Genomic DNA, 26,994 nt, shown 5'->3' on the forward strand with positions numbered 1-26,994 from the left:
GGAACCTCAACTCATATGAGTCTCCAGGGAGCAGAGCTGGGGTCCCTGGGTAGAACTTTCCAGTGGGACAGTTTCAGCTTTATATAAGGAAGAGTGTGTCACCAGTCAGACTTCAATCCTTTCAACAAGAAATTGAGTCCCTCGATGCAAGGTGCTCGCTAGGTCCACAGAGGAGAAGGGATACAGAGGTGAAGACTTAGTGCCCACCCTCCAGAAACTTACTGGCTAATAACAGGCTGATAGAAGAACAGCTGTCCCAATATAAGGCGGCACATTCTCTATAGACAGTAGCATTCTCTCTAGCAGCACTGTCCGGTGCAGTAGCCACTAGCCACGTGTGGCCACTCGAAATGTGGCTGGACTGAGCTGTGATCTACTGCAAGTGTAAAATACACACCAGATTTTGAATGCTTAGTATGACAAAAATAAGGTAAACTTTCTCAATGATTTTTACACTGATTACATATATTGGATTAAATAAAATATATTATTAAAATTAATTTCACCTACTTCTTTTTTAATGTGGCTACTAGAAAATCTTAAATTACACATGTGGTTTGCATTGTATTTCTATTGAACAGCATTCCTCTGCACGGGATTGTGGCAGTGCGGTTGGAATATATGAAGCTAAGCTGAGTCTTGAAGGGTGAATAAGAATGAGCTAAGCCAAGAAATGTGGGAGGGACATGACTATCTATGCGGACAAGTTAAAATTGGGTCCCTGTCTCACACCATACACAACAATTAACTCTAGGTACATTAGAGATTTAAATGTGAAAAACAATGTCTGTTTTTGCAAAACCTTTTTAAATGGCTTTTTATTTAAATTATGTACTTATTTTTGTATAGGTGTTTTGTTCACATGGTTCAAAATTCAAAAGCAACAAAAGGTATACAGTGAAAAGTCTTCCTCTTGCTCTCATCTCCAGTCACCCGATTCTACTCCCTGGAGACAGCTGATGTTAATCTCTATGCTGATGTTAATTTCCTATATATCCTTTCAGAGATATTTTTAATGCTTTAAAAAGCAAATACAAACACACATATACAACAGGGAAAATTGTAAATATTTTAGGAAAAAAGTACAGATGGATCCCTTTGTGATCTCTGAATAGGAAAGATTTTTTTAGACAAGACCTCCAAAAGAAACACAAATTATAAAAGACTCATAGGGGCTGGCCCCGTGGCTTAGCGGTTAAGCGCACATGCTCCACTACCGGTGGCCCGGGTTCGGATCCTGGGCGCGAACCGATGCACCGTTTCTCCGGCCATGCTGAGGCCGCATCCCACATACAGCAACTAGAAGGATGTACAACTATGACATACAACTATCTACTGGGGCTTTTGGGAAAAAAAAAGGAGGAGAATTGGCAATAGATGTTAGCTCAGAGCTGGTCTTCCTCAGCAAAAAGAGGAGGATTAGCATGGATGTTAGCTCAGGGCTGATCTCCCTCACACACACACACAAAAAAATAATAAAAAAAATAAAAGACTCATAAATCTGGCACTAAAATTAAAAACTTGTTTTTGTGAAAAGATACCATAAAGCAAAATGAAAAGACAAGCCTCACACTGGGAGAAAATATGTGTAACACAGATAACTGACAAAAAAGATTACCAACTGTAATACAGAAAGAACAAATCAATAAGAAAAACAATTCAGAAAAATAGGCCCAGGTGATTCACAGAAGAAGAACCCTAAGTGGCCAATAAACTGATGAAAAGATGTTTTATCCTCACCAGTAATCAGGGGAATGCAAATTAAAACCATAATTTGATGAGTGTATTTCACATTCATCAGATGTAATGTAAACGTCTGACAATACCAAGTGTTGGTGAGGATGTGGGCAACCCAGATCTCTTATGCCCTGCTGGGGAGAATGTAAATTGATACAGCCACTTTATTTATTTATTTTTTATTCATTTTCATTTATTTTTTCCCCCAAAGCCCCAGCAGATAGTTGTATGTCATAGCTGCACATCCTTCTAGTTGCTATATGTGGGACGCGGCCTCAGCATGGCCGGAGAAGCGGTGCGTCGGTGCACGCCCGGGGTCCGAACCCGGGCCGCCAGCAGCGGAGCGCACGCACTTAACCGCTAAGCCACAGGGCCGGCCATAGCAGCACTGTTTGTAGTGGAAGAAAAATGGAAGCTCCCTGCACACCCGTCAACAGGAGACTAGATAAAGGGTGGAAGAGTCTACAGCCGTGAGAAATAATGCAGGGAAGCCACTTACATCGACACAGATTTATCTCACAATGTGGAGGGATACAAGTTGCAGGAGAATACAAACAGGATGATACATTTATGTAAGGCTTAAAAACACACAGTACTAAGTACCACTTATGGATAAAAATTCACGTGGTGAAAGTAAAAGAAACACATGAAAATAATAAAAATCAAATTCAGGATGTTGGTTATGGGGCAGGGGAAGGACTGGAAAGGGAATGTAGGGCTGCCACTATAGTGAGAATATTTTTTAAGCTGGGCAGTGGCATTATGCAATTCATTATACATTTTTGTATGTCCTAATTATTTCACAACAACTTATAAAGAAAGATGATTTCTCTTTCCTCCAATTACTGTGAAAGGAATGTGTCCTGCTCCTGTCAAAGGAGAGGGCCTCCACTGGTGCTCCTCAAGGACTTTGCTCCTGCAGGCAGCCCCTCTCCTGCATAATCAGTGTACCCCTCTCCAAGGATCATTCCACAGCCTTCAAACAGCCTCTATCACTCCCCTCTTTAAAGACACTTCCTTTATGCCACCTCCCCTAAATCTACGCCCATTCCTCCGTTCTCCCTCACAGCTGTGCGGGAAGAGCTATGTACTCCTGTGTCTGCACTGTCTTAGCTCCCTTCTCTCCTCAACCCCAAACTTGCTTCTGTGCCCACCTCTCCTTTGAAACTGCCATTGTGAAGTTCACGGGTGACCTCTGTGTTGACCAGCAAATGCACATCTCTGCCCTTGGCAGGAGGCAGCAGAGCAGACTTTCTCCTTTTTGAAACCCTGACTCTCCACGTCCTCCCGTTTCAATCCCACCTCACATGCTGATCTTTTTCGTCTCCTTTTCTGGCTTGATCCTGGGACTGCTTTTCTTCTCCATCTCCATCTCCTCTTAGGCGATTTCTGCCAGTTCCAGGACTTTAAATGCGTCTGTATGCTCCCAAATACACACTTCCAGCCCTCACCAAGATATCCAGTTGCCTATATGACATATCCACATGGATGCCCAGTGGGTAGGATGAACATATAATTTATCATCCAAACACTTCGCAGAGCAAAGGCAGGTGCTATTAAGCTGGAACCACAGACGTAACTTGAACTCTCCAGGCAGATTGGGACATATGGTCCCTCTGTGTTAGTGTGGCACTTCAGTCATAACACATTCCAAAATCTCCAATTGATCCTAAAATCTGTCTCTCTCTGATTCCCATCTCAGTAAAACCCATTTTCTCAAGACAAAAATCCAGAAATTTGAACGATGAACCCACCATCTTTGAGCCTTTCCCTCATCTCCTATACAGTCTACCTAATTCTAATTTTATTTATTTATTTATTTTTCCCCCAAAGCCCCAGTAGATAGTTGTATGTCATAGCTGCACATCCTTCTAGTTGCTGTATGTGGGACTCGGCCTCAGCATGGCTGGAGAAGTGCGTCGGTGCGTGACCGGGATCCGAACCCGGGCCGCCAGCAGCAGAGCGCGCGCTTAACCGCTAAGCCACGGGGCCGGCCCCAGTCTACCTAATTCTAAAACGTCTACAAAATATATCTGAATTCTGAGCACTTTCCTTTATTTCTGCAGCCAGCACCCTGGGCCAAGCCACCTACATCTTGCCTGCTAACCAGTCTCCCTGCTCCTGCGTTTGTCCCTCTATATTCTGTTCTCCACACAGCAGCCCAGTGAGCCTTCTAGAGCTCAAGTCAGACCGTGGCACCCCTCAATTAAAAGCCTTCTGCCGTGAATAAGTTATCGCCATCCACAACAACACAGATGAATCTCACAAACATGAGGGTGAACGAAAGCGGACAGACTCAGGAGAGCACCGACTGTGTGACTCCTTTATAGAAACTTCAAAACCAGGAAAAACAAATTTGTTATTAGAAGTCAGGAGAATGAGTCCTGTTTCTTGATCTGGGTGCTGGTTGCATAGGGGTACTTAGTTTGTGAAAAAATGTGTTAAGCTTATGTACAGTTATGACTTGTGTACTTTGCATACTATATTTCTTTTTTTTTTTTAATTTTATTTATTTATTTTTCCCCCCAAAGCCCCAGTAGGTAGTTGTATGTCATAGCTGCACATCCTTCTAGTTGCTGTATGTGGGATGCGGCCTCAGCATGGCCGGAGAAGCAGTGCGTCGGTGCGCGCCTGGGATCCGAACCCGGGCCACCAGCAGCAGAGCACATGCACTTAACCGCTAAGCCACGGGGCCGGCCCTGCATACTATATTTCAACACAAAATTTTAACTTCTTTATTGTCTAGACCACTCCACGACCAGATTTAGGCTCTGGAGGGTGGAGATCTTGTCTGCGTGTTCATTGCTGCATCCCCAGAGCTTGGTGCTCTGCTGGGCACATGGGAGGTGCTTGATAAGGATTTGCAGGGTGGAGGATACAGTTAAGATGGCCAGACCAATAGCAGGGAGGACCGAGGAGGCAACGGCAGTGACCTTCAGGAGTGATGAGTAGATCCAAAACATGACTGGCACAGAAATGGAGAGGAGGAGAGAGCTGAGGAAGGCTCAGGAGGTAAAATTAAGCCGGTGGCCTTGCTGATTTAACTTTCCAATGACTTCTTACCTCTTCTGAGATAAAAACCATGGTCTTTACAGTGGCCCTAAAGCCCTACGTGACTGTCTCTGACTCCTTCCTACTCCTCCCCTTCACTGCCTCCACTCCAGCCCCATGGATCTCCTGCTCATCCTGAACTTGTCCTGAACCTTCCGAGCACTCTCCCACCTCAGGAACTTGGCACTTGCTATTCCTTTGCCCAAGATGCTCTTCCTCGAAGTTTCCATGGTGCCCACCCTCACCTCTGTCAAGTCTCTGCTCCAGTGTCACCTTCTCTGGGAGGCCATCCCTCACAGCACTCCCTGTCCCCCTTCCCTGCTTTATTTCTCACCATAGCTCTTATGGCCCTCTGACACACCACATATTTCACTTGTTTATTTATTACCTCTCTCCCCCCACTGCTAGTTTGTATGAAGCAAGATGCCACCCCGGGCACCTGCTCTTAACCACTGCACTTCAGGGCTGCAGGTGGCTGCTGCCTCACGGACACTCTGCACTCACAGACAAGGGCCCCCCAACGTGGACACCCGTGCTGCCCCGGCCCTGTGCCCAGGTGCCCCCAACCGTTGCCCCCAAGTCCTCGGGCACTGACAGCCTCCAGCCAGAGCTGAACCAAGTGCTCCCCGCAGCCTGCCCGCCGGCTGGCGGGCGCCAGCTCCTGGCAGGGGGGCCAGCATGTAATTAGAAACTCCCCAAGCTCCCTAATTGCCAGTTCTTCTCCCAAACCGAGAGGCTGGCGCTATTCTGAGCCGCCCTTATTGCTGACTGCCTGAGGCCTGTAAAGAGGAACAGGCTGAGAACAGAGCCAGGCTGGTGTGGAGGTGGCCCTGGAAAGGCCTGCCAAGGTCAGAGGGGACGGCACGGTGGAGAAGGGCTGGTGAGTGGCCAGAGACCAAACGTGGCACAGGGAGGATGGCTGCTCCTTCAGGGCCCAGCCTGGTTCTCAGGGCAGTCTGCTCTGTGGCCTCCTCCTCACCTCTCTCCAGCCCCCCTGCTCCCACCCATGCCCAGAACAGTGACATCAAAGCAGCCAGGCCCATTCATTCTTTATTCAGGTGACATAAAAATCACTACAAAAACTTTACAAAAGAGCTTTAGGAAGCTAATGGCCTCCCCCACCACCCCACCTCAGCCCCTGAGACAAGGGCAGAGGAGAAAGAGGAGAAAGGAAGGAAGGGGAGTCCTGGCAGTGTTGGTACCTCCAAGGACCAGTGGGGAGATGGAGGTGACAGGGCATCAGGGTGGGCTGGAGGCTGGTGGGCCTTGGGCAGGTCATGGCAGAGGCAGGTATGTGGGATGCTCGGCCTCCACCCACAGAGAAGGACAAGGCTGACCCACAGTGTCTAACCCAGGACAGAGCTCAGCCCCCAGGGCCACCCCCAGGGCCTGTCTCTCCTCTCCCAGGCAGGGTATCCAATCCCCCCGTCCCTCCCTCTCTGGTAAACAAATGTGGAGTTGCCCCAGCCGACTTAGGGAACAACCTACCTACCTTCCTGACAAAAGTGAATCCATAGCCACCCCTCTGCCCAAGCCCCAACAAGGACAACCTTTGAGCCCCTTTGGAAGAAATGATGTGGGATCAAGGCCCACAATTCCCTGATGCCTGCCCTCCTCCCGGCCCCACCCTACCCCAAACTCCCCAAGAGGAGATGGGAGAGAATGGCTCCTCTCCTCTCCCAGACTGCCCACGTAGGCCCCCGCCCCTAATCCCACGAAGCTGTTTGGATAGAGTCACATCAGTTGAGAGGCTGGCCCTGGCAGGGACTCAGGATGCTGGCAGCCACGGCCCCTCATTTGGGGTTGTTAAATTGGGGATAATCCTCCTCCTCCGAGGGAGGCTCAAGTTTCAAGTCAGGGCCAAAGGGCTTGTCTCCCCGGGGAAAGGCTTTCAGGTTCTGGAAGAAGTCCCTGATGTCCGGAGAGTCCTGCTGCTCCTTGCGCTCCTGCTGCGCACCAGGGTTGGGGTTCCTCACGCTGCCCACAAAGAGGGGCAGGCTTGTGGTGTCCTCGAGGATGAAGAAGAGGAAGGGGCGGTTCACGATGAAGGAGGAGAGGGACATGCGGGACATGGCCACACTGGTTGCCGCAGCCGCCTCCACGCCAGCCTCGCTGATCTCCAGAGTGGACTGGTGTTGCACGCTGGACACCACCAGTCTCTGGTCAGAGATCCCACGCAGGTCTGGGGCCTGGAACAGCTCCTGCAGGCCTGCCCAGGGCAGGAGATGACTGGTCAGAGCTGCCTTCTGCCCCACAGGTTGCCTGGACTTGCCTGGGAAGGTGTCTGGCATCCTGGCCAGGGAACATCTTGAACCCACATATCCCTGGTTAACTCCTATTTAAACTTTAAGTATCAGCTTAAAGGTCACTTCTCCAGGAAGCCTTCCCTGATCCCCTGCCCTGAAGTCCAGACAGGTACCTTCTCAATGTTCTCCCGGGGAAACTGGAGAGAAGCTCTCTATCTTATCACTTATGCTGACTTGTATGTACCTGATTCCTTATCTGCCCACCCATTACACTGAGCTCTTTGTACATGGTGGGCTCCCAGTGCCTAGTACAGTGCCCCTTGCAGGAGAGCTGGCGAGGCTCACATGCCACCCCAGGCTGTCCACCCAGGATTCTTTGCAATGCTCAGTCTTGGACGGAGCAGGTTCTCATTCTCTAGGCCGCCCCAGCCCACCCCAGGACAGAGGGTCCAGGTGCTCATATCAAACCCTCTCACCTCCCTAAGCCCCAGAAAAGGCCAGGACACAAGGCTAGTTCTGACTCAGACCTGCTGCCAGCTGGGGGCTTCCTCCTCACCCACCCTGCCCAGCATGATGTCGACGGCTGTCCCCTGCCCAGCCTCCTTACCCAGCTGTCTGAGAGTGCCCACGAGGTCTAGCTGGCATTTCAGATGCAGCTTAGGCAGCTGGACCTTGGTGGGCCTCTCCCGCAGCAAGGGCTGGTGCAGGATGTCCCAGCTCAGGTTGGCCAGCACCTCGGACACATTCCACTTAAAGTGGGAGGGCACAACGACCACGAAGCTCATGTTGTTCTTAAAGGGGAAATGAGCCACCTACAGACAAGGGAAGAAGACAACATGAGGACCAGAAAGCACCCAGACCCAGGAGGAGTTCGGACCAGCATGCGCTTCTGGGACAGATGGACCTGGGCTCTTGTCCATCCTTCTCAAGTGCGAGCTCGGCCTCCCTGAGCCCCCACTTCCTCATCTGTGAAGTGGAGTAACACTACCTGCCCACACTGCAGGCTGACATGTGACTGAAAGAGATACGCTTTTAAAGCTTCTAGCAGAATGTCTCACGTAGGCGGTGCTCAATAGATGGTGTTTTTCTCTCTCTTCATCTGCTACCAGCCAGCCCTGTGACTTGGGTGAGGAATCCCATGTGTTCGCTTTCTCAGTGTCTCCACGTGTTCAATGGACTGGGTTGTTGGTTTTCAAACTGCCCTAGGTTCTGTGGAGGAGCCGCTGCAAAGGGTGGTCCTCTCTACACCCCTCTCAGCTTCAACAGCGACTTTGCCCAGCTGTGTATATATACTGTGATTTGGGGTAAGATTTCATGTGAATGAGGTTTCTGCAGCTAAAGAAGTGTGAAAACCCCTGGGCCCCATGGTCTCTTGCAGCTGTGACTCCTCGGGCTCTGGGCAGAGCGCCCAGGCGGCAGGACCTCTGCGGGTGGGAGGAGGAGGGCCAGCGTCTGGCTGCCTGGGCCCGCCTGCAGAGTGTCTAGGGAAGAGGAAGGCCAAGAAGGACAAGGAATGGAGACAAAAGGGTGAACGAAGAGTGGGCAGGACACAACCTGGAGGGAAGGAGCAGCAGGAAGAAAACTGGTGGGGAGGTGAACCAGACCGTCCTCCATTCAGGGTGAACTGCAGAGAGACTGGGCTGCTGTTCCAAGGGCCTGCCTCACCCACAGCCCCTCTCGGAGGGGGCTGCAGAAGTGGCTGTGGTCTGTGTCATGCTGGCCTTGTGAAAAAAACAAACACTGCCATCTCAGCTGACTGGCCCAGGGATCAGTGCCCAAGCCAAGGGGACCACATAGAGGCTAAAGCAAGGGAGGCCACACCTAAGATAACTTCGCATAGCACTCTAGCCAATCAGAATGTCCCATCAGGATGCTGACAAATCCATCCCCCATTAGATCCTCCCTTCTAAGGAGCACTGCGTGAGAGCTCAGGTGGCATCTCCCAGGCTTAGGGGTACTCAGGCCCTGAGTGGCTCCATGGCTGCTGGGCTGCTCCCTCTGCTGCCCCACAACCCACGGGTCCTTGTAATAAGCCCCCATAACCAAAGATCTTGTGAGTCTCAACTCGATGTCCCCTCTTCAAAGAATGCCCTCTGACCACTCTGTCTAAAACACCTTCCCCAGTCACTAATAGACTGCCCTTTTTTTTTTTTTTTCTTTTGCAGCACTTACTACCATCTGAAATTATCCTGCTGATTCATGTTTGCTCATGTACTGTGCATCTTCCCTCCTGAGAGCAGGGGTCTGGTCTCCCTGTGCTCCACTAAATCCCCAGTGCTTAGAGCAGTATCTTGCCCATAGCAAATCCCAATATAGTTTTGTTGAATGAATGAACCTTTAACAGCCTGGAGCCTCAGTCCTCCTGGGTGGGGCATAGTGAGACCTTTCAGAGCCTCCTGCCCCAGGGACATGACTGCAAGGAAGGTGGGGCACAGCTACCCATCCCCGTGCCTGCTCCACAGCCTGCCTACTCCCTTCCCACCTCCCAGCACCCAGGCCCGGCCTGGGCAATCAAGGGTGACCTGTATCTCAGGCTGCTCCAGCAAGAACCAGCGCAGAGGGTACGTGCGGGCTTGCATCATGTCCACCGGCACCGTGAACTGCTCGTCCAGGTGGAAAGTGTCTCTCTGGGTGAGGCTTGGGTCAAACTTGTTCCTCCAGAAACCTGCATCGAGCAGAAGGCAGAGGCCACATAGACTGGGACCAGGACGGGTTCTCTACCACCAGCCTCTTCCCCATCCCACCCAGAACCCATTCAAGAGATGAAAGGTGGAGGTCAAGACCCCTGGGGGTGCTGTGCCAGTTGATACCCAGTTGACCTGAGGTCCTTTCCCTGTAGGGTTTTGGAAATCTGGGCTTGCATTCTCCCCATGCCCTGCCATGCTCCCAGGAACCTCCCCCTGGGTCTTTTCAGACTTCGTCTCTCCCAAGGTCCTCCCTCCACAACGGACCCATCCAGTTCCTGGGGCCCCTCTCTGACACACCGTTACCCTCCCCCAAGCCACAACCCAGAGGGCTCCCTGCATCCTGGCCCAGCCCTGAGGAGGAAGAGAGACCCTCATAACAAAGCCTGTACAGCCCAGCTCAGCCTACAGGCTAGGGGTAGGGGCTGCCAGGGCGGGGCACCTACGAAGAGGAGGAGCGCACCCTGAAAGTGGATGGCATTGAGAAGAAGCAACACTGTATCATCTGGCAGCTCCGAGAGGAAATTCTCAATCTTCCCCTCAGTGGCCTCCTTCACCCATTGGTTGATGTTTGCCAGGTCATCCTCTTTACTTCCTGTCAGGCTCATGGGCTTTGCGCCAAAGAGCTGCTCCGATTGTTCCAGGAAGTCCTCTTTGATGGGAAATCCTACACAGAAGGGGCCACAAGCTATTCCCAGGGCGCAGGCTCCACAGCCACCAACGATCTGACTGGCTCCCTGAGGCCAAACCCACCTCCCTCACCCCTGTCGACCCCAGGGCACTACCTAGGGAGCTCCCTACCACCAGCACCTACCTTTCTGCAGGTACATTCTGGCAGCCAACTGGAATGCCCTAGGGCCCAGGTCCCTGCTGAGGCGGCTCAGCAGGTGGGGGAGGCAGGGCCCTGAGTCTGTATGTAGCACCTGCAGCAATCTCTGCAGCGTTTGGTTCTGAGCACCTGGAAGGGACCACATTGGCTGTGGCCAGGCTGGGGTTCTTTCCCACCCCCACTGCCCACTCCAGTCCCTCTTGAATACCCACAGTGAGCATGCCCGCAGGACCACACACTCTCCTCCCATATCCACTGAACTGGTCTGAGCGACAGGACTCCCAAGTCCTACTTTCACCTCTGCTGCTGACCGTCTGGGCGGCCTCACCTCACGGAAATTGTCTTCTCTCTCTGGACCTCAGTTTCATACAATGAGACCCTCCAGTCCAATGGAGACATTGTAGCTATCAAACTCTCGCATAAAAATCACCAGGAACATATCCCTGGGCCCAATCCCTCAGAATCTGATTCACAGGGACTGGAGGTGAGCCCAGGAATCTGCATTTTTACCAAACATCCAAGTGACCCTGATGGAGGAACCACCCACTAGTAAACTCTGGAGGGTGTAGTAGTGAGTTCCTACTGGCCTCCCAGCTCTGCTGATCTGGACACATGCTGCCACAGTACCCAGTGTCAGGTGAGACAGTGCCAGGGCCACACTCAGAGGCGACAGGATGAGGTTGGGGCTGGTGGACCTTTGGGCAACGAGGGAGAATAGGTCTGTGGTGAAAGCCATCATGGCCTGGGCCAGCCTGCGGGTCTGCTCTGGGGTGGGGGCCGCCTTGCAGTCTCCTGGGGCCTTCTTCAGGGCAACCTGGCCACCAGCCTCCTGCAGAGACAGATCAGGGGTCAGTGGGGCCAAGGGGTCAGCTCCAGGTTCTGTGTTGAAGATTTCCTTCGTAGCCCCTGTGCCTGGGGGCAGCAGGGCCTGGTCCCAGTCCTGACAGGAGAGGGAGAGTCTCATGGGCAAGGGCATTCTGGGGACTGGATCCCTTCCTCTGGTCCCTCCCACCCTCCCCTTCGGACCTCAGCCTCACGGCCACGCCCCCTGTTCCCTCGCCCCTGCTGATTGGCCCTCCTCCCTCGGGCCCCGCCCACTCTTCCCCAGCCCCACCTGGTTGTACCTGGTTGCGCAACTTGAGGAAGATTATCGGGGAGAGCTTCTCCTGCGACATCCCGCTGATTAGCTGAAGAAAGGAGGAAGCAGATGGAGAGCGACCCTTCCCAGAGGTCCCCCACCCTGCACAAGCCACAGGCGAGGCCCCTCGGGGCCTTCCTCCCAGGCACACGCCCCTCACTCCCCAGTACCTGCTGGCCCAGGGGCTCCATGGCGCTCACAGGAAAGAACTGTTGAGAGAGGGATGAGGAGAAGAGGGGGACCCCCTCAGAGCTAAATCTTCCCTCGGACGACCCCCCACCCTGCGCCCTTCAGACCGCTGGCCTCTCCCCACCCCTCCCCGCCCCACCCAGACCTCAGCCAGGCTCACCGCAGAGCAGGGGCCTTGCAGGCAGGACAAGCAGAGCACCAGGAGTCCCCGGAGCAGCGCCATGTTCCTGTTGTGGACCGGAAGCCTCCGTTCCCACCTCGCCCCCACACCCGCGTGGAATCCCACCCACGCGTTCCCGGGCAGGCTGAGTCCTGAGCCGCTACCGCCGCGGGGAAAACACCAGCTACAGCACACCGCCCTAAAACACCATAGCAAAGCTTCTCATCTCTGAGGGGCAGATGTCCCTCCGACTTGTTTTTTAACCCCCTTTGTTTTCCTGGTTTTTCACATTTCATGCCCTGAGAATATTTTGGTTCATAGGGGAAAAATATTATCAAAACAAAAAATGTCCTCATTCTTCAAGGCCTGGCATTGTGAGTCAGACCTGGGTTTGAATCCAGGCTCTGCCTCTTGCCAGAGGACCTTGACATCTCCCTTAACACCTCTGGGCTTCGCTGTGTCTTGTAAAATGGTGGCAAAAGTCCTTACCTCCTCCCACGTGTATTGTGAGGACTGAAATAAGACAGTCTTGGTGAGCCCTGAGCACAACGCTTGACGCTCAGTAACAGCTCTCGTCAGCCTAGCGCAAGGTCCCTCTTCTGGGAAGCCGGCCCTGAAGCCTCCTCTGTACTAGGGCTCCCTCCCCAGAGCTCCTATCCAACCTGCTGTCCAGCCGGCCCACCTTTTCTGGCTGGTCTGGTCTTGCCCACAAGGGTAGACAGGACTATGAGGCCCAGAGGTCTCAGCAGGGTGGTGGTGGGTGCTGGAAAGCCGCCTCATTGACCAGCAGCACAGCCCAATGAATGACTCTGGCCAGAACCACCTTTGGACTTACGGGAAATGCAGGCCTTGCCCCAACTCTGCCCCAGGCCGGCTCCGGGAAGCCAGGCTGGCGGGTGGAGATGGGCAGGTCTTGGTCTGGCCTTGGAGCAGGTCTCACACACACCCCCACCCCGCCCCCATCTCAGGGCTAGTCCCTCAGGAGGATCCTTATATCACCCCTGGCCCCACTCCCATCACACAGGCAAAGGGCCCTGATCTCCAACCTGGGCTTTTGAATCTTCTTGGCAAGAAAAGGCCTCCAGTTTTTCAAGTCCCAGAGAGACTCTCCCCCAGATCCCCTACTTTGGCTCCTCATCACCTCAGGAAACTGGGAATCAGCAGGCCTCCTGAATAAATTCAGCCCCCATACCCTCAGCCAGGAGGGCAGCTCCTACCTCCTCTCCTGCTCAAGGAACAGACCGCCCGCCCCTCCCCTCATACCTCTGCAGGCTCCTCGCTGCTGCACACAATGTCCCTCTGGCCCCACTTGGGTGCTCCCCTCTCTCTGCCCGGGCTCCAGCCAGCCCAGTGGAGCCCTCCCCTCCCACCGGGACCTTTGCTCTCAGCCAACCCCTGTTCAGATTGCTTTCTCTTCTGGTAAATATTGACCTGCACATCCGGTTAAACATTGATATTGGGGCTGGAAGCCCCTTTCCCAGCAGGGCATCTAATCCTGAGACAGCCACCTGGAGCCCCCATGGATCTGGGTCCCACCTGAGCCTGGAGAAAGGAGGTTCAGGAGACAGTTGAGGAGGCTGTCCTCATCTGGAGGACAGATCCAGAAAGGACAGGGGCCTTCCAGCAACCCCACAAGGTGGGGAGTTATCCCTTTAGTCAGGCTCAGAGATGCTATGTGACCTGCCCAAGGATACAGAGCTGGGCTCAGAATTACATCCAGGTTCCCATTTCCAATGTCCTTTCCTTTTCCCTACAACTGCCACCCCATCCCTAGGAGAGGGAAGGGGAAGCTGCAAAACCTTTGCTGGGAACCCAGGATAGGATGCCCATCCCAACCATTACATGCCCAGGATCCTGGCTGGCTGCCTTCAGCCTGGGTCTGGAAGGCAAGGGGTGGGAGAGGAGAGATGCTGAGGGACACAGCCTCTCTCAGCATCCTCCTTACTGGAAACTGGTCTGGGGCTGCATGAACCAGAAGCCCTGTACCCTGAAGAGCAATGATCAGGTGGCCTCCCCACCTCCTGCCCTACTCCTCACTGCCCTGGAAGCTGTGGGGGTCTCGACTTTTCCCCACTCTGACACCATTGTCAAAAAAAAAGCCTCACTCAGTTCCACGGCTCCTTCAAAGAATTTATTGGTCATATTTACATCTATTGCAAATAGTGAGGAGGCAGCATGAGCCCAGCCTCAGAGCTCATCTCTGCTCCAGAATGTGAGGACCCGAGACACCTGGGTCTTCCTGTCCCCTGGGCGAGATGCAGAGATAATTCTTCTCGCCCCTTCTCTCAGGGTCTTAGAACTCCACCCTCCAGGGGTTCTGGGCCCAGGAGCTACCTCCTCAGCTCAAGGCACAAACACTGTAGTTAGGGGAGGGCAGGCACCAGCTGGCCCAGTCCATCTTCCCTCCCCTGGTCCCGCCCTCTTTCTTCCCCTACTGGTCCCATACTGGCCAGGGTCTGACTGGGTGGACACTTAAACCCCAGCCCCAGGCCCTTAACTCCTAGACCACGGCCAGCCCTCCTTAGAGGCTGGAGTCCAAGCACCATCAGTGTCCTGGACTGGGGCAGCATCCCTGTCTTTGTGGGAGAGGGGCAGAGAGAGTCCAGCAAGGGGGGGCTTTGGCTGAAGACTGGCTGGGCAGGGCCAGTCTCCCTAACCCTTCCCAGAGCTTCCCTGTCCCCATGTGGACCCGAGGACAGAGTGGGGAGAACACAGGGCAGCGATGCTTTCCCACGCTCTCCCTCTTCTTCCTACTGGCTTGGAGCAGCATCTCCCCAAGCCATGAAGGAGATCCTCTGGCAGCCTTGGGGGCTCTAGGAGTTCAAGAGCCTGGACCCTTGTCCAGCCCTAGCTTGCAGGCCATGTGGGTACACAGGGCATGGGGTCTGAGGCTTGCCTGGAGGGAGCTGCTGGGCAAACAAGGCTGATGGGATGGACTCCTAGAGGATGTCTGCCCACCCCTGCCTGACGAGCCCCACCCTCAGCCTATGCCAGGAGGCGGATGACCCCATTGTCTGAGCCCAGCAGGAGGTGGCGTTTGGTGGGCAGCAAGGCCAGGCTGGTGAGCGTGCCCCGGAAGTTCTCAGAGCTGAGCTTCGTGGTGGCCTGGGAGGGCGGCTCAAGCAGGGAGCAGACGCCGATCTTGTTGGCCACGGTGCCGGTGATCACCTCGCTGCCATACAGATCAAAGGTATGGATAGGGTCGGAGGCTGACTTGTAGTGGTGTGTGGGCTTCTGCTCCAGCTCCTTCCAGACAGTCAAGGAATGGTCGGATGAAGAGCTGACCAGGATGCTGCCCTCCACCGCCTGCCCGGGGAGAGCAGAACCTCAGCAGGGCCTGTGCCCTCCCATGTGCCCACCAAACCCCAGTGTCTTCCCATTTCTTCCCACAATATCTCCCAGGAAGACAGGGCATCCTGAGCGGAGGACAGGCTGCCACCTTCCCACGTTACATTAACGTGAGTTAATATGACTATATCAGTGTCGTTAACCTAGTTATCACTGTAATCTGAGCACTGACTATGTCCAGACATGGCATTACGCATGCCCTATTACCACATTTCATCTTCATAATGACTCTATGAGGCAGATGCTGTCATTGTTCTCATTTTACGGAGAAAAAAACTAAGGCTCAGAAAAGTTAAGTAATCATACCAAGGTCACAGAGCCAGTAAGTGGCTGAGCCAGGATTAACACCCAGGCTGACCCCAGAGCCCTCTTGATGCTTTCTTGGAAAGTCAGCATTTAGGGACAGTTGGAGCCCAGGGTCCCCTGGGGGGCCCTGGAGGGAGCCAGGGGCAGCTTGCCCCCAGCAGTGGCAGTGCACATCCCCTGGCCTCAACTTAGGATGAGGAGGGAGTCCCAGTTGCCTGGAAAAACCCTCCCACAAGTAGCCCTGTTCCTATCCTCCTGTACCTCCCTGAGCAGTTCCCTGAGGTCCGTAATTGAGAAGGGGGCAGGGGTGGGGGCAGGAGCCCCACGCCCAGTCTGCCCCTGCCCCCACCAGGACAGCCCAGCAGTGGGCATGGACTCTGCTCAGTGGTCTAGGGGCAGTAAACAGCCTCCCAGCTGAGCTTTATTTAACCTGAACTGGGTCACGGACAGGGCCCGACCCCTGATCCTCCAAGCAAGACAAATATGGACAAGGGTTACTCATTAGAACATCTCCAGGGAACAGCAGGGTCAGCTCGGCCCCCTGGGTCCCGCCCCTGTGCCTGCCTCCTGCTGAGGCCCCCCACAGTGCAGCGGGCTCTTGACTCTCCCTGCCCGTCAGTCCTTGGGCAGGTGTAAGTGACATCAGCTTGAGCCTGTCCTGGTGGACCCTAAGCAGAGATTAGAAGGGAACGGGACCTGGTCTGTTACCTTGATCTGTAAGATGTCCCCCTCGTGGGCAGGCCAGCCACGCAGAACAAGGCCCGTACGGGTGTCCAGGAGCACCATGAAGCCCGAGGAGAAGCCGGCCACAACGCTACGGCCACTGGGGCTAACAGCCAGGGAGCGGACAAGCCCAGGGTTCAGCCCGCCACCCAGGCGGAACTCATGCTACAGGCAGAGGGAGACAAGATGAGGCACCACCACCCACTCCAACCTGCTTCTCCCTAAGGTCCTGCTCACCCCGCAAGCCCACACAGCTTGACAGCCTGAGCCTCTGTCCCCACATCACAGGCCAGAGTCCCACACCCCCAGATTTGCTGCTGTGGGTGATCCGTCTGCAAAGAGAAACTATGCCCTGGCCTTCAGGGTCTCTCCTCCCTGCCAGGCACCCTGACTAGGGCTCAGGGAACCGACGCCCCTGACCTGCAGGCCAGGCTTCCTGCAGTCCACAAAGCGCAGGGTCGAGTCAGAGCCGGCCATGGTGATGCTGGTGTGGGGGGCAGGCATGACAGCCACGGCAGTCAGGGGCACCCGGCTGTCTGATGGCTCCACTGTGCGAATGGTCTTCCCTGGGAAGGAATGACACGGTGTGTCTGAGGTCCTAGCAGCTGATGGAAGAGCCCTGACTCCTCCTATCCCTCCAACCTACCCCATACCTGCCTCCCATATCCCAGAGGAGCTCAGAAAATGCCAAAGATGTTTCTTGACCCTCCCACCTTCCTGTTTCCATGGCCAGGCCAAGCTCCCATCCCCAAAGCAACCTCCTCTCTTCACATAGCATCCCCTGACCAAAGCTGCCTCCCTGTCTATCTCAATGCTACTCCATGCCCTCCCCGCTTTTAACCTTGTTTCTCCCTACAATGACACGGAAAAATAATTGAGCAACTATTTACCAAACATGTACTACATGCTACACATTAAGCCAAACCTCTATGTGCATTATCTTCTTTTTTTTTTTTTGTGAGGAAGATCAGCCCTGAGCTAACATCTATGCCAATCTTCATCTTTTTGCTGAGGAAGATTAGCCCTGAGCTAACATCCGTGCCGATCTTCCTCCACTTTATGTGGGACGCCACCACAGCATGGCCTGACAAGCAGTGCGTCGGTGCACGCCCAGGATCCGAACCCGGGCTGCCAGCAGCGGAGCTCACACACTTAACTGCTACGCCATGGGGCCGGCCCTATGTGCATTATCTTCTAAATCAGTTGTTCTGATTCCCATTTTACAGATGGGAAAACTGATGCTTCTGGCAGCAAAGTGACTTGCTCAACATCACACAGCAAGTAAACTAGCAGAGACAATTCAAACTCAGGTCTAATGGATTCCGAGTCCTAACAGCTCCTCTGTGTGGCTTCACTGGGTCACTCCCAACCACATACCATTACACCCCAACCATCCCACCCTTGGGCCCCATTCCCAGAGGCCTGGCAGAGTACAAGATGGCAGCAACAGAAACAGGCCTCACCTGGGCCAGCTCACCTGTGAAGGAGTCCCAGATGTGCACAGCCCCGTCACAGCTCACCACACACTGAGGGGCCTCAAGCTGGCCCACAAAGAAGACACTCTTGCGGTGCTGGGCGTAGACGAGGCGTGGGGCTGTCTCACTGGTGCCGTCCCCAGAGTTATAGAGCGGCCAGAGGCGCACAGTGCGGTCCTTGCTGCCACTCAGGAAGAAGTCCTCGCTGCTCAGGGGCGCCACGCACTTAACAGCCCCCGAGTGGCCCGGGAAGCTCTGCAAGCGGATCTGGTGGAAGTGAAAGTGGGCATCCTGCTGGCTCACGCCAATCTCGTACTGCCAGTACGCCAGCCAGTTCCCGCTCAGCCCGTGAGCACTCCGCGGCAGCTCCCGCTTCAGCACATTGTCCTCGCTCTCGCTGCCGAGACCCCCACTGCCCACCCCAGAGATGGGGCCCAGCGGGCCAGGGGTCTCAGGCTGAGAGTCGTCAGGGATCTGGATGCGGTTCCCGACCAGGACACTCCCAAAGGTCCCCGAGTGGCCGTCATCCTGGGGGAAGCCCCCACCCTGGGAGTCCCATTCGGGGCCGGTGCTGGGCACAGTGGGCTCCACGCTGGCAGGGCTGCAACTGCTCGGGCTGATGCTCTTCAGATACAGCCCCGCCAGCTCCCCCACCAGCTCGTGGTTGGGGATGATTTTCCGGATGATGTCACCTGGATGGGAGCAGAAGAGGTCCTAAGACTAGGGAAGAAGGCAGGCAGCTGCCACCACCCACCCAAGGGCTTAGGAACCACAGAAGACAGGGCAGGTACTGGCTGTGCAACTCTGAGCAAGTAACTCTTCATCTCTGAGCCTCAGTTTCCTCCCCAGTGAAACATGGATTAATTCATTAATGAGCATCTTTATGTGCTGGGTGCCATGCTGGACAACAGAAACAAGACAGGTCATGTTCTCCTTCTCAGAGCTTAGATTCAGTGGAGGGATGAAACACATCTGACCACAGGCTGTTCATCCTACTCAGATGATACATGTCAACACTCAGCACAGTGCCTGGCCTGGACAAGAAGCTATGTAAACGGTGAGCCGCTCATTCCTCTTGGATAGCTCCTAGAGACTCACCCACGGACACGCTAGGGCACTCCTGTGCCTCCCTGCTGGCCAACGCTCAGTCCCTGTTTATATGTCACCTTGGGACTTGGGGTCTGAGGCCAAATCCTTTTGCTCTGACCCAGAAGACTGTGCTTAACACCCACTACTGACCCTGGGGGCAGGGAGAGAGTGGGGCCCTCCCAGATGAACAGCCATGGTCACAGAGGCTGTGTGAGGGAACGGGGTGGGGCAGTACCCAACAGGCAGGAGAAGGGCACGTAGATTGTGTATGCCATCTCCAAGGTGAACACCTTCTGCAGCTCGTCCAGCAGGTTGGGGTCCACCAGCCGCTGCTGCCCATCAGAGAAGGCCACCTCTGGCAGCTGGCCCTCACTGCGGCCCACAGGATCCAGCTTCAGATCCTGTGGGCAGGAAGCCCAGGGAGTCAGCCGAGTCCAGGGCCCCTGCCCAGCCCACCCCAGCCAGGCAGGTCTGCCCACCAGGTGCCGAAGCTCGTGCAGCTGAGAGAAGACTTGAAAGAAGGTGGCCACGGGCTCGCTCAGGTGCTGCTGGACCATCTCCTGTCCGATACGCAGGCAGATGAGAGCGATGAGGCTGATGGTTTTCACACACAAAACAGTCCGGGCCTGGGCTCCACTTGGGAACCTGGAAACAGAGCTCGTGAGCTCCAGCCCCCAACTCTGCGGAACTTGCCCAGAATCTATCAGAACCTTTAAATGAAAGGAGCTACAAGACCAACTGGTCCAAACCAGATGGAGAAACTGAGGCACAGAAAGGTGTGGCTTGCTCAGGGTCACACAGCTGGGATCAGAACCAGGACTCTTGACAGCCAGTCCAGTGTCATTGGACTCTCCCCAAAGCTTCCCAAACCCCCCTTCCTCCCCCCGGGAACCCCCTCAGCTGGGCTGCTCCCCACCACGGGGTGGGGCAGGGACCTACCCCGTGACAAGTGAAGTAAGGAAGCTGAGCACAGGCAGCAAGACCTCGTGGCTGATCCGGGGCAGGATGTCCATGAGGGTGGTGTCTGAGAGGTACACGATGATCTTCTGGGTTAGCGTCACCGCTGCCAGCAGGCCCGCCTCCTTACGGCTGTTCAGTCGACTGGGGCCTGAGGTGCTACCTGGGGCCACCTAGGGCCACAGAGTAGATGAGGGCCAGGCTGCCCCATAGACCCCCTGGAACCTCCAGAGATCTCGGGTCAGCCCTCAGGTTCCCCCCAGGCCTACCAAGTCTGTGACTGACCAGGTAGCTGATGTAGGGCAGGTACTGGTAGGTGAGGACGGGCTCCCCGTACAGATGGGCGATGTGGAGAAGGCAACTGAGCACAGGCCCTGACACTATATCGCCCAGTACTGGTTTCCTCTGGTAGATGTTGCCGGCACTCAGCGGGGGGCTCTCGCCACTGCTCACTGTGAACTGCTGCCGAGTGGGCCCTGCCAAGAAAGAACCAGCAGCCTTGAGTATAGTGGAGGGCAGGAGGGAGGTCGGCCTTCCAGGAACTGTGGTAGCCGCTCCTGCTCACTCTAGCCCTGGGTCTGCCCCATGCCCTAACCAAAGAAGGAAGGAGCTTACACACTGAGACCCAGGACCTGGCCAGGAGCTGGTCTGGGGTGGGAGTGGGAAGGATCCCCTAGAGGGTGCTGGAGATGGGCAGAGGGCCTGGGGGAAGCCCGGCTCTAGCACCTTACCAACATAACACGATGTCAGCAGGCGAAGCAGGTTCCGGGCCACGTGGCGAGAGGCCACTGTGGGGCCGAGCTTGGCAGACAGCCAGCGGACCATCTTGCAGGCCGTATCTGCAGGGTAGGGGCAGACCCTGAGCTCATCAGATAACAGTGGCTCACCACTCCTCCCACCCCACCCCACAGCACCCCACCTAGCCAACTCTGGGCACAACTCTGCCAAGGTACCCAGCCTAAGCCTGGTCGCCCCACACCACCACCCTCCATTTGGCAGCAGCAGAGGTAGCCTGTGGGACTCTGGCCCTGGGGCTGCTCCAGGCTCCTCTCCTCGGGCACGACTTGCAGGAAGGTGACCCTTTCAGTGAATCTTCCCCAGCTCCTAAATGAGACCCTGGCCAGACCCTGGCTACCTCCCCCTCTGGCCTCTGCTCCCTCCAATTCCCTCCACTCTCCCAGTCTAACTACACTGGCCTTTCACTGACTCTTTAATGGAACCATGACAGCCTCAGAGCCTCACACATGCTGTTCCCTCTGCCTGGAATGCTTTTCTCACTGCAGATCCTGCCATTTTTGTCTCGCTTCCTCCTACTCATTGAACCTCAACTGGCCCTACTTCCAAGGAAGCCTTCTCTGACCCCTGAGAACTAGATCTCAGCCCCACTTTATATTCCCTTTCAGCACTGGGCCATATTCTAACATAACTTAAGCTCACATCAGATTGTCTACAACACGGCATCTCCTCGGCTAGACATGAGCTCCAGGAGGGCAGGCCCACATCTGCACTGCGTGTGGATCTGCTGCATCCACTGCTTGGCACAGAGGAGATGCTCAGCAAATGTTGAGTGAAACCAGATGACTGTTTGAGCAATACCTCCAGGCCCGAAAACTCACCAAGAAGGATCTTCTGTTCCTTGCCCTCCGACTGCTCGGTCAGCGGCTCCTCCTCTTCCTCCCCGTCTGCCCCGCCACCACCGGCCACAACAGTATCCATGGACAGCACCGTCTCAGAGAGAGTGAGCTCAGATGCCCTGGTGACCTCGTCTTGCTCCCCCTCCCCCTCCTCCTCCTCCAACACCACACAGCCTTCCTCCTCCTCCTCTTCCTCCTCTGAGCCCTCGCTTTGCTTCAAGTCCTGGCTGCTGTCGCCTGACTTGAGGCTGCTCTTGTCCACAGGGGCGCTCCCCTCATCAGCCCGCTCCTCGCCCAGGGAGGCCTCACTGGTGCTGCTCTTGTCGCTCAGCCGGCCCAGGCTCACAGCCTCAGCCTCCTGGGGCTGTGGGGACTCAGCCACATAGAGCCCAGCTTGGAAGTCCTCTGTCTCGGGGAGGTCGGCCTGGTCATGGAAGCTGACGCCAGACGTGTAGTCTGGGAGCCCCAGGCCCGAGGAGGCAGCAGGCTCCCCATCCATCTGAATCTCCTCCCCAAAGGCACAGGAGCTGGCCCTGGCCCCTGGGAGCCCGCTTTCCTCATCCTCGGCAGCCCCAGCCAGGCCCTTACTTTCCTCCTGGGAGGCCTCCACACCAGCCAGCACCTGCAGGACATGGGGCAGCAGGTGGACGAGAAAGGCCTGCAGGCCCAGCCGCACCATCAGCTGGGCCACAAAGCAGTCCGTGTACAAGTAGAAGCGGCCATGTAGTCGGCAGGGGCTCTCGTAGGCACCAATGAGAGGCTTCAGTAGGTACTTATTAGTATTTTTGGGGCCCAGTGCTTTGGCAACAGGTTCAAATAGGTACCAGGCCGTATACACGGCCGTGTGCTCCTCGGACATGAGTGACAGCACGAAGGGCAGCAGGATCTCCAGGCCCTCGGGGGTGATGTCACTCAGCACTGCACCCAGTTGCTGCCATAGAGCAAAGACCAGCTCCCGCCCCTGGGCCTCGTCCTCCACGCACCTCGCCTGGTACAAGAGGATGAACTTGTGCAGCGCCGGGAAGTACGGAGGGAAGGGAACCATGGAGCTGAAGGGGCTGAGGAGCTGGGCCGGGCAGGGGGGGGGCAAGCCCTGGGAGACGGGCCTGTACTCAAACAATGGGTCCAGTGTGCCCCTCCCTGCTACCACGGGGCCTTCCGATCCACTCAGCTGCAGGAGAATGTCCAGCACAGGCTGCAGAGACACAGGGACCTCCTTGGAATGGCGTGTGCAGAGCCCCCGAGCAGCCTCGAAGCGTACCCACAAAGGCGCGTCAGGCTGCAGTGTTCGGACCCTGGTGGCAAAAACCATCTCAGCCAAGAGGATACCCAGCGCCTGCATGTCCCGATGGAAGAGGTCCCGCAGCTGCACGGGTGGTTGGACCTGGGGCTGCTCAGGCACCGCCAACCGGCCCCCTAGGCCTTTGGTCAGGAAGTTGCCTAGTTTCTCCAGCTCTTCCAGAGCCTGCACAGGATTGAAGCCCTCTGGGAGAAGAATCTTCCCCTCTTCACCTTCCCCAGGGTCCACCCCAGCAGCTTTGTTCCTGCGGCCTGGTCGAGAGGCCGAGGCCATTGAGAAAGACAGGAGGGCTGGGGGCACTTGACTGGAGGAGGAGGAGGAGGGGCCCAGCTGGTCACCTGCTTTCCCAACAAGGGAGATGGAATCCAGAGCTTCTGTGGCCTGCTCCAAGTCATCTTCTCCTGCCAGAGGCCTGTCTCTGGCCCAGCCAGCCTCACAGGGAGTGGCCTCCAAAACCAGCCTGCCAGCCCCATTTGTAAGCTGGCCTGGGAAGTCCTCCTGGCCTGTGCTCTCCTGGATGGTCTGGAACAATAGCCTGGGGATGAGTGGAGGCTCAGGGGCAAGGACAGGAGCCCCAGCCAGGCGCTGGGGGTGCGGCTGATCAAAGAGCTGCACCACGCCATAGCTGGTCAGGTGAGTGTGAGCATCCACCAGGTGCAGACACACATTCTTCTCCTTCACAGCCTCCTTGCCCTGGAGTTTATAGCCAAAGGTGAGGTCGATCCAGTGATGCAGGTCCTGGGACACCTCGGGGCTCTCCAGCAGTGCCCGGTGGGCAGCCACAAACTCCTGGCTGGAGCCACACCAGGCCGGCACATCCAGGTCAGGCATGTCAGGGTGGATGGAGGAGAAGATAGAGGGATCAGTGTAGAACTCAGGGATGCACTCATCAGGTGTCCAGTTCTGCATACGCTCCATGCTGGCAGGATATTCATGGGGCTCCCATTGTGCCCGCACATGTCCACAGAGCACCGCCCGGGGTGTACGCCGAGCCTTGTATACATAGTACGTGATGTCGGAGAGCACGTCTGAGATGTGGTGAGGAACATGAGGTGGCTCCCCGCCGCCCACGCCACCTGCCACGAACGCCTGCCGCGTCATCTCATACGTGAAGTCCAGCTGCTTATCCCCCTTGTTGAGGCGGAACTTGGATTTTCGCAGGTCTCGGAAGCGCCCATGGGGCGTGGTGAAGTCCACCACCCAGGGCAGCACGGGGTGGTAGTTGGGGTCCCCCTGCCGCCGACCCGCCAAACGATTCAGCTGCATGAGGTAGTGGAAGTTGCTGATGCGGCCATGGACCCAGTCTAGCACAAGGCTCCTAAGTTCCTCCTGGCAGGTGGGACACCTAGGTCCCCCTCCTCCTTCCTCTCCAGGCTCAATGCCTGCCCTGTCCCTTGTTACAGGGGTCTCCTCATTCTCATCCTCCTTGGGCTTCTCGTAAGCACTCAGGTCCAGCCGGAGCTCGCTGCAAAGCTTCTCATCCACAGCAATGTGGTGCAAAGACAGGGCCCCGCAGGCTAGTCCCTGGCGGTGACAGGCATCCATGGCCCTCAGCACACGGAAGAGAATGAAGAGCACCTTGGCTTGGCTGTTGGTCAGCTTGGCAGGGCTGAAGGTGACCACATCATGCAGGGAGAACTGCACATAAGGGTGCACCACGTATAGCATCTCTGGCGACTCCAGCAGGGCCTCAGCTCGCAAAAGGCTAGGACAAGCAGGGCTGCCCCAAGGTGGACAGGGGCCGTCTCTGGCATATGATGGACATTGGGTAGCTTCACCCACTGGCAGGAAGGAGCAACCATAGACCCTCTGCAGAGCCTGCCGTACTGAGTCCAGGGCAGAGACAGCTGAGCGGGCAGGGCTATGACTATAAGGCTGCGCATAAGTATGATATGCATGGCGCCACAGGTTGCGATAATTCTGAGCAGCCACATCCCGCATGAAGCGAGTGAGGGTCTCAGGAGTGCAGGACCCCTCCTCAAAGGGTAGGCCGCCGCCCAGCGGGTAGGACAGCCTCCGTTTCCGCAGCCCGTGCACCTCCACGCGCGTCCAGCCGGGGGGCAGCCTCTGCACGGAGCGTTGCAGGAGAGTCCTGACTTCCGCTTCGCTCAGGCCCTCTGCTCTGGGGCAGGGTCCCGGGGGCAGCCGGCGCTCGCGGAGGCTACCCAGCCAGCGCGCGGGCACTAGGGCCACCACGTGGGTGCCCCCCGTGGCCGGAGCCAGCTGCCGGGCATCGATGTTCAGGTCCCTCTCCACGCTCTGGAGCAGCTCCTCCATGTCGGGGCTTGGGGGCGGGGACCAGCCCTCAGCCCGGGTGGTAAGAGCGACTTCCCGCCCCCTGCTCCCCAGGGCCATCCCCTTGTGGCCGCCTGGGGGCAGCGCGGGGCTGAGCCCGGCCACAGCCCTGCTCGCGACGGCTTCCGGGGAGCCAGGCCGGGCGGGCAGGGATGGACGAAGGACAGGAGCTGCGGCGGAGGCGGCGGGAGTGGGCCGGTGACAGGGAGAGGAGGGAGCGCTCTTACCCCTCCACAGGGTCCTGCGCTCCGGGCGCGGCGGGGCGGGGGCTGCGAGGCGCCAGCGCCCGGCTCCACCGTGACGGGTCAGCTGACACGCGTCACGTGATCGCCCCGACACGGAAACAACCGCACGTGGCTCAAATGGGCCGGCCAGACCCCGCCTCCCGCCTGCCGCGCTGCAGGCCTCGGCGTCCTGCCTCCCAGCGCTCTGCTGTGGCCTGGTGGCAGTGTCGCTTCCTCCAGGGCTGGAAGGGGCTCCAGCTGGTCCCGCCGGTGCTGGAGAGGGGGATGCTGAACTGCCCACGAAATTTCCCCTCCCCTCCCTGCTTCCTCCTGCGCGCGCCAGAACGCGCCTCTAGGGAGGCTCTTCCCAGAGATCCCAGCCTTTAGCGGGGTGATTCTCGCCCCCCAACACCGCCTCTGGTTTTACAGATAAGAAACCGGAGGCAGAGCTGGCACTTTTGACATCAAGTCCCTTCAGCGCCTCCATGCTGCCTTCCAAAAGAAGGAGCTTTTAATTTTTCAAAACACTATATCCGTAACATTCCATTTGGCTCTCACAACACTCTGAGAGGTAGGAAGGACTGTTATTATTGTTTATATTCTACAGGTGATAACCAAGAGCCGCCAAAGAGGCTCGTCCAAGTGGCAGAATGGACACTTAGAGGCTGGTGCACAGACTTTCTGCCCTGGAATCTTCCGCACTGACAGCCCTCTTACCGATTTTTTTTTTCCCATTCTGGGCCATCTGAGGGAGAGAAGTGGCCCAGGCCCAGAGGCCTGGAGTTCTTGGGAGGAAGTGTTCCCCAAGACTTCTTGTTGAAGGTCTGTCTCTGCCGTGCCACAGAGCCTGCCTGCTGTGGTCAGAGCCTTGCAGATGCCACCGTGGTTGGGGGGAGGGCACAGCAAGGCATAGGGAGCAGAAACCAGAGAGCTGGCATCGAAACTACATGCCTCCTTCAAGGGGTCTCATTTCTGACTCATTTGCAGCACAGATAGGCCATTGTCTGCAGTGAAACCACTGGCTCTGTTTTTTTTGTCTCACTCCTAGAAGGGGAGTTTACCTTGAGTTTGGTGTTGAGGTGTGGGGTTTCCATAAAGGCACTTAAGAAAAACTAAAGACCTAATTAGAGAGGAGACAGGAATGGCTCAGCCATGATCTGACTCCAACTGTATCCTCTTTCTTAAAGGGGCAGCAGGAGTCCCTAATGTGCTTGGTCACACAATCCTGGGCAGTAATAACTTAGAACCACCATTTATAGAGCACCAATCAGGAGCCAGGCACCGTGCTAAGTGCTTCCCATACCTTGTTTTGTTAAATCCTCACCACAACCCTTTTTAAGAAGATATTTTTATACCCATTTTAAGATGAGAAGGCTGACTGCCTTAGGTGACTTGCCCAAGGTCACATAGCTAAGAAGTGGTAGGGCCAGGATTCAAACCCAGGCCTAGCTCATTCTAAAACCAATGTTCTCTGTACTCCTTAGCCATGCACTATTGTTTTTTCACCTGGGAAATGAGGTGTTCCTTGACAATATTGTCCCCAACTTTGAGTATCGAGACCAGAGGACGAGTTTTGATGGTCAGGAGACAGTGCCTGCTTCTCAGTACT

At 55.9% G+C, this 26,994-nt stretch overlaps 2 protein-coding genes across 4 annotated transcripts; both read right to left on the reverse strand.

The window, feature by feature from the left end:
* Positions 1 to 6,426: 6,426 nt before the first annotated feature.
* Positions 6,427 to 13,344, reverse strand: SERPINF2 (serpin family F member 2). The gene is made up of 10 exons (XM_058559310.1): positions 13,298 to 13,344; positions 12,035 to 12,101; positions 11,856 to 11,894; positions 11,672 to 11,734; positions 11,175 to 11,376; positions 10,533 to 10,676; positions 10,182 to 10,385; positions 9,557 to 9,699; positions 7,642 to 7,846; positions 6,427 to 6,997 (listed from the first exon to the last, which is right to left on the reverse strand). Exons 2-10 carry the CDS (start codon positions 12,095 to 12,097, stop codon positions 6,582 to 6,584), a joined length of 1,479 nt encoding a protein of 492 aa, XP_058415293.1. The 5' UTR covers positions 12,098 to 12,101; positions 13,298 to 13,344; the 3' UTR covers positions 6,427 to 6,581.
* A 770-nt stretch (positions 13,345 to 14,114) lies between these two features.
* Positions 14,115 to 25,425, reverse strand: WDR81 (WD repeat domain 81). 3 transcript variants are annotated; one of them, XM_058560121.1, is made up of 10 exons: positions 21,549 to 25,425; positions 20,664 to 20,771; positions 20,218 to 20,408; positions 19,915 to 20,105; positions 19,455 to 19,620; positions 19,211 to 19,376; positions 17,889 to 18,578; positions 16,832 to 16,977; positions 16,397 to 16,576; positions 14,115 to 15,340 (listed from the first exon to the last, which is right to left on the reverse strand). In XM_058560121.1, exons 1-10 carry the CDS (start codon positions 25,219 to 25,221, stop codon positions 15,020 to 15,022), a joined length of 5,832 nt encoding a protein of 1,943 aa, XP_058416104.1. In that variant the 5' UTR covers positions 25,222 to 25,425; the 3' UTR covers positions 14,115 to 15,019. The 3 variants fall into 3 exon arrangements, with proteins under 3 accessions (XP_058416104.1, XP_058416105.1, XP_058416106.1); XM_058560122.1 differs by lacking the exon at positions 20,664 to 20,771; XM_058560123.1 differs by lacking the exons at positions 14,115 to 15,340; positions 16,397 to 16,576 and having other exon boundaries at positions 16,846 to 16,977; positions 17,875 to 18,578.
* Between the last annotated feature and the right edge of the window lie 1,569 nt (positions 25,426 to 26,994).

The sequence above is a fragment of the Diceros bicornis genome, chromosome 18 (genome assembly GCF_020826845.1).
Source record: "Diceros bicornis minor isolate mBicDic1 chromosome 18, mDicBic1.mat.cur, whole genome shotgun sequence".
Lineage (NCBI taxonomy): Eukaryota > Metazoa > Chordata > Mammalia > Perissodactyla > Rhinocerotidae > Diceros > Diceros bicornis.

What these genes read in the sequence shown, in the direction of transcription:
- SERPINF2 (XM_058559310.1), bottom strand. Translation starts at nt 12,097, where the DNA reads ATGGCGCTGCTCCGGGGACTCCTGGTGCTCTGCTTGTCCTGCCTGCAA. An exon ending in CAGAATGTACCTGCAGAAAG is followed by an intron (nt 10,386 to 10,532) that starts GTAGGTGCTGGT and finishes CCTTCTGTGTAG; the next exon opens with GATTTCCCATCAAAGAGGAC. An exon ending in TGGAGCAGCCTGAGATACAG is followed by an intron (nt 7,847 to 9,556) that starts GTCACCCTTGAT and finishes CCTTGTCTGTAG; the next exon opens with GTGGCTCATTTCCCCTTTAA.
- WDR81 (XM_058560121.1), bottom strand. Translation starts at nt 25,221, where the DNA reads ATGGCCCTGGGGAGCAGGGGGCGGGAAGTCGCTCTTACCACCCGGGCT. An exon ending in CTTACTTCACTTGTCACGGG is followed by an intron (nt 19,621 to 19,914) that starts GTAGGTCCCTGC and finishes CTCTGTTTCCAG; the next exon opens with GTTCCCAAGTGGAGCCCAGG. An exon ending in GCCCTTCTCCTGCCTGTTGG is followed by an intron (nt 18,579 to 19,210) that starts GTACTGCCCCAC and finishes GCTCCCATCCAG; the next exon opens with GTGACATCATCCGGAAAATC.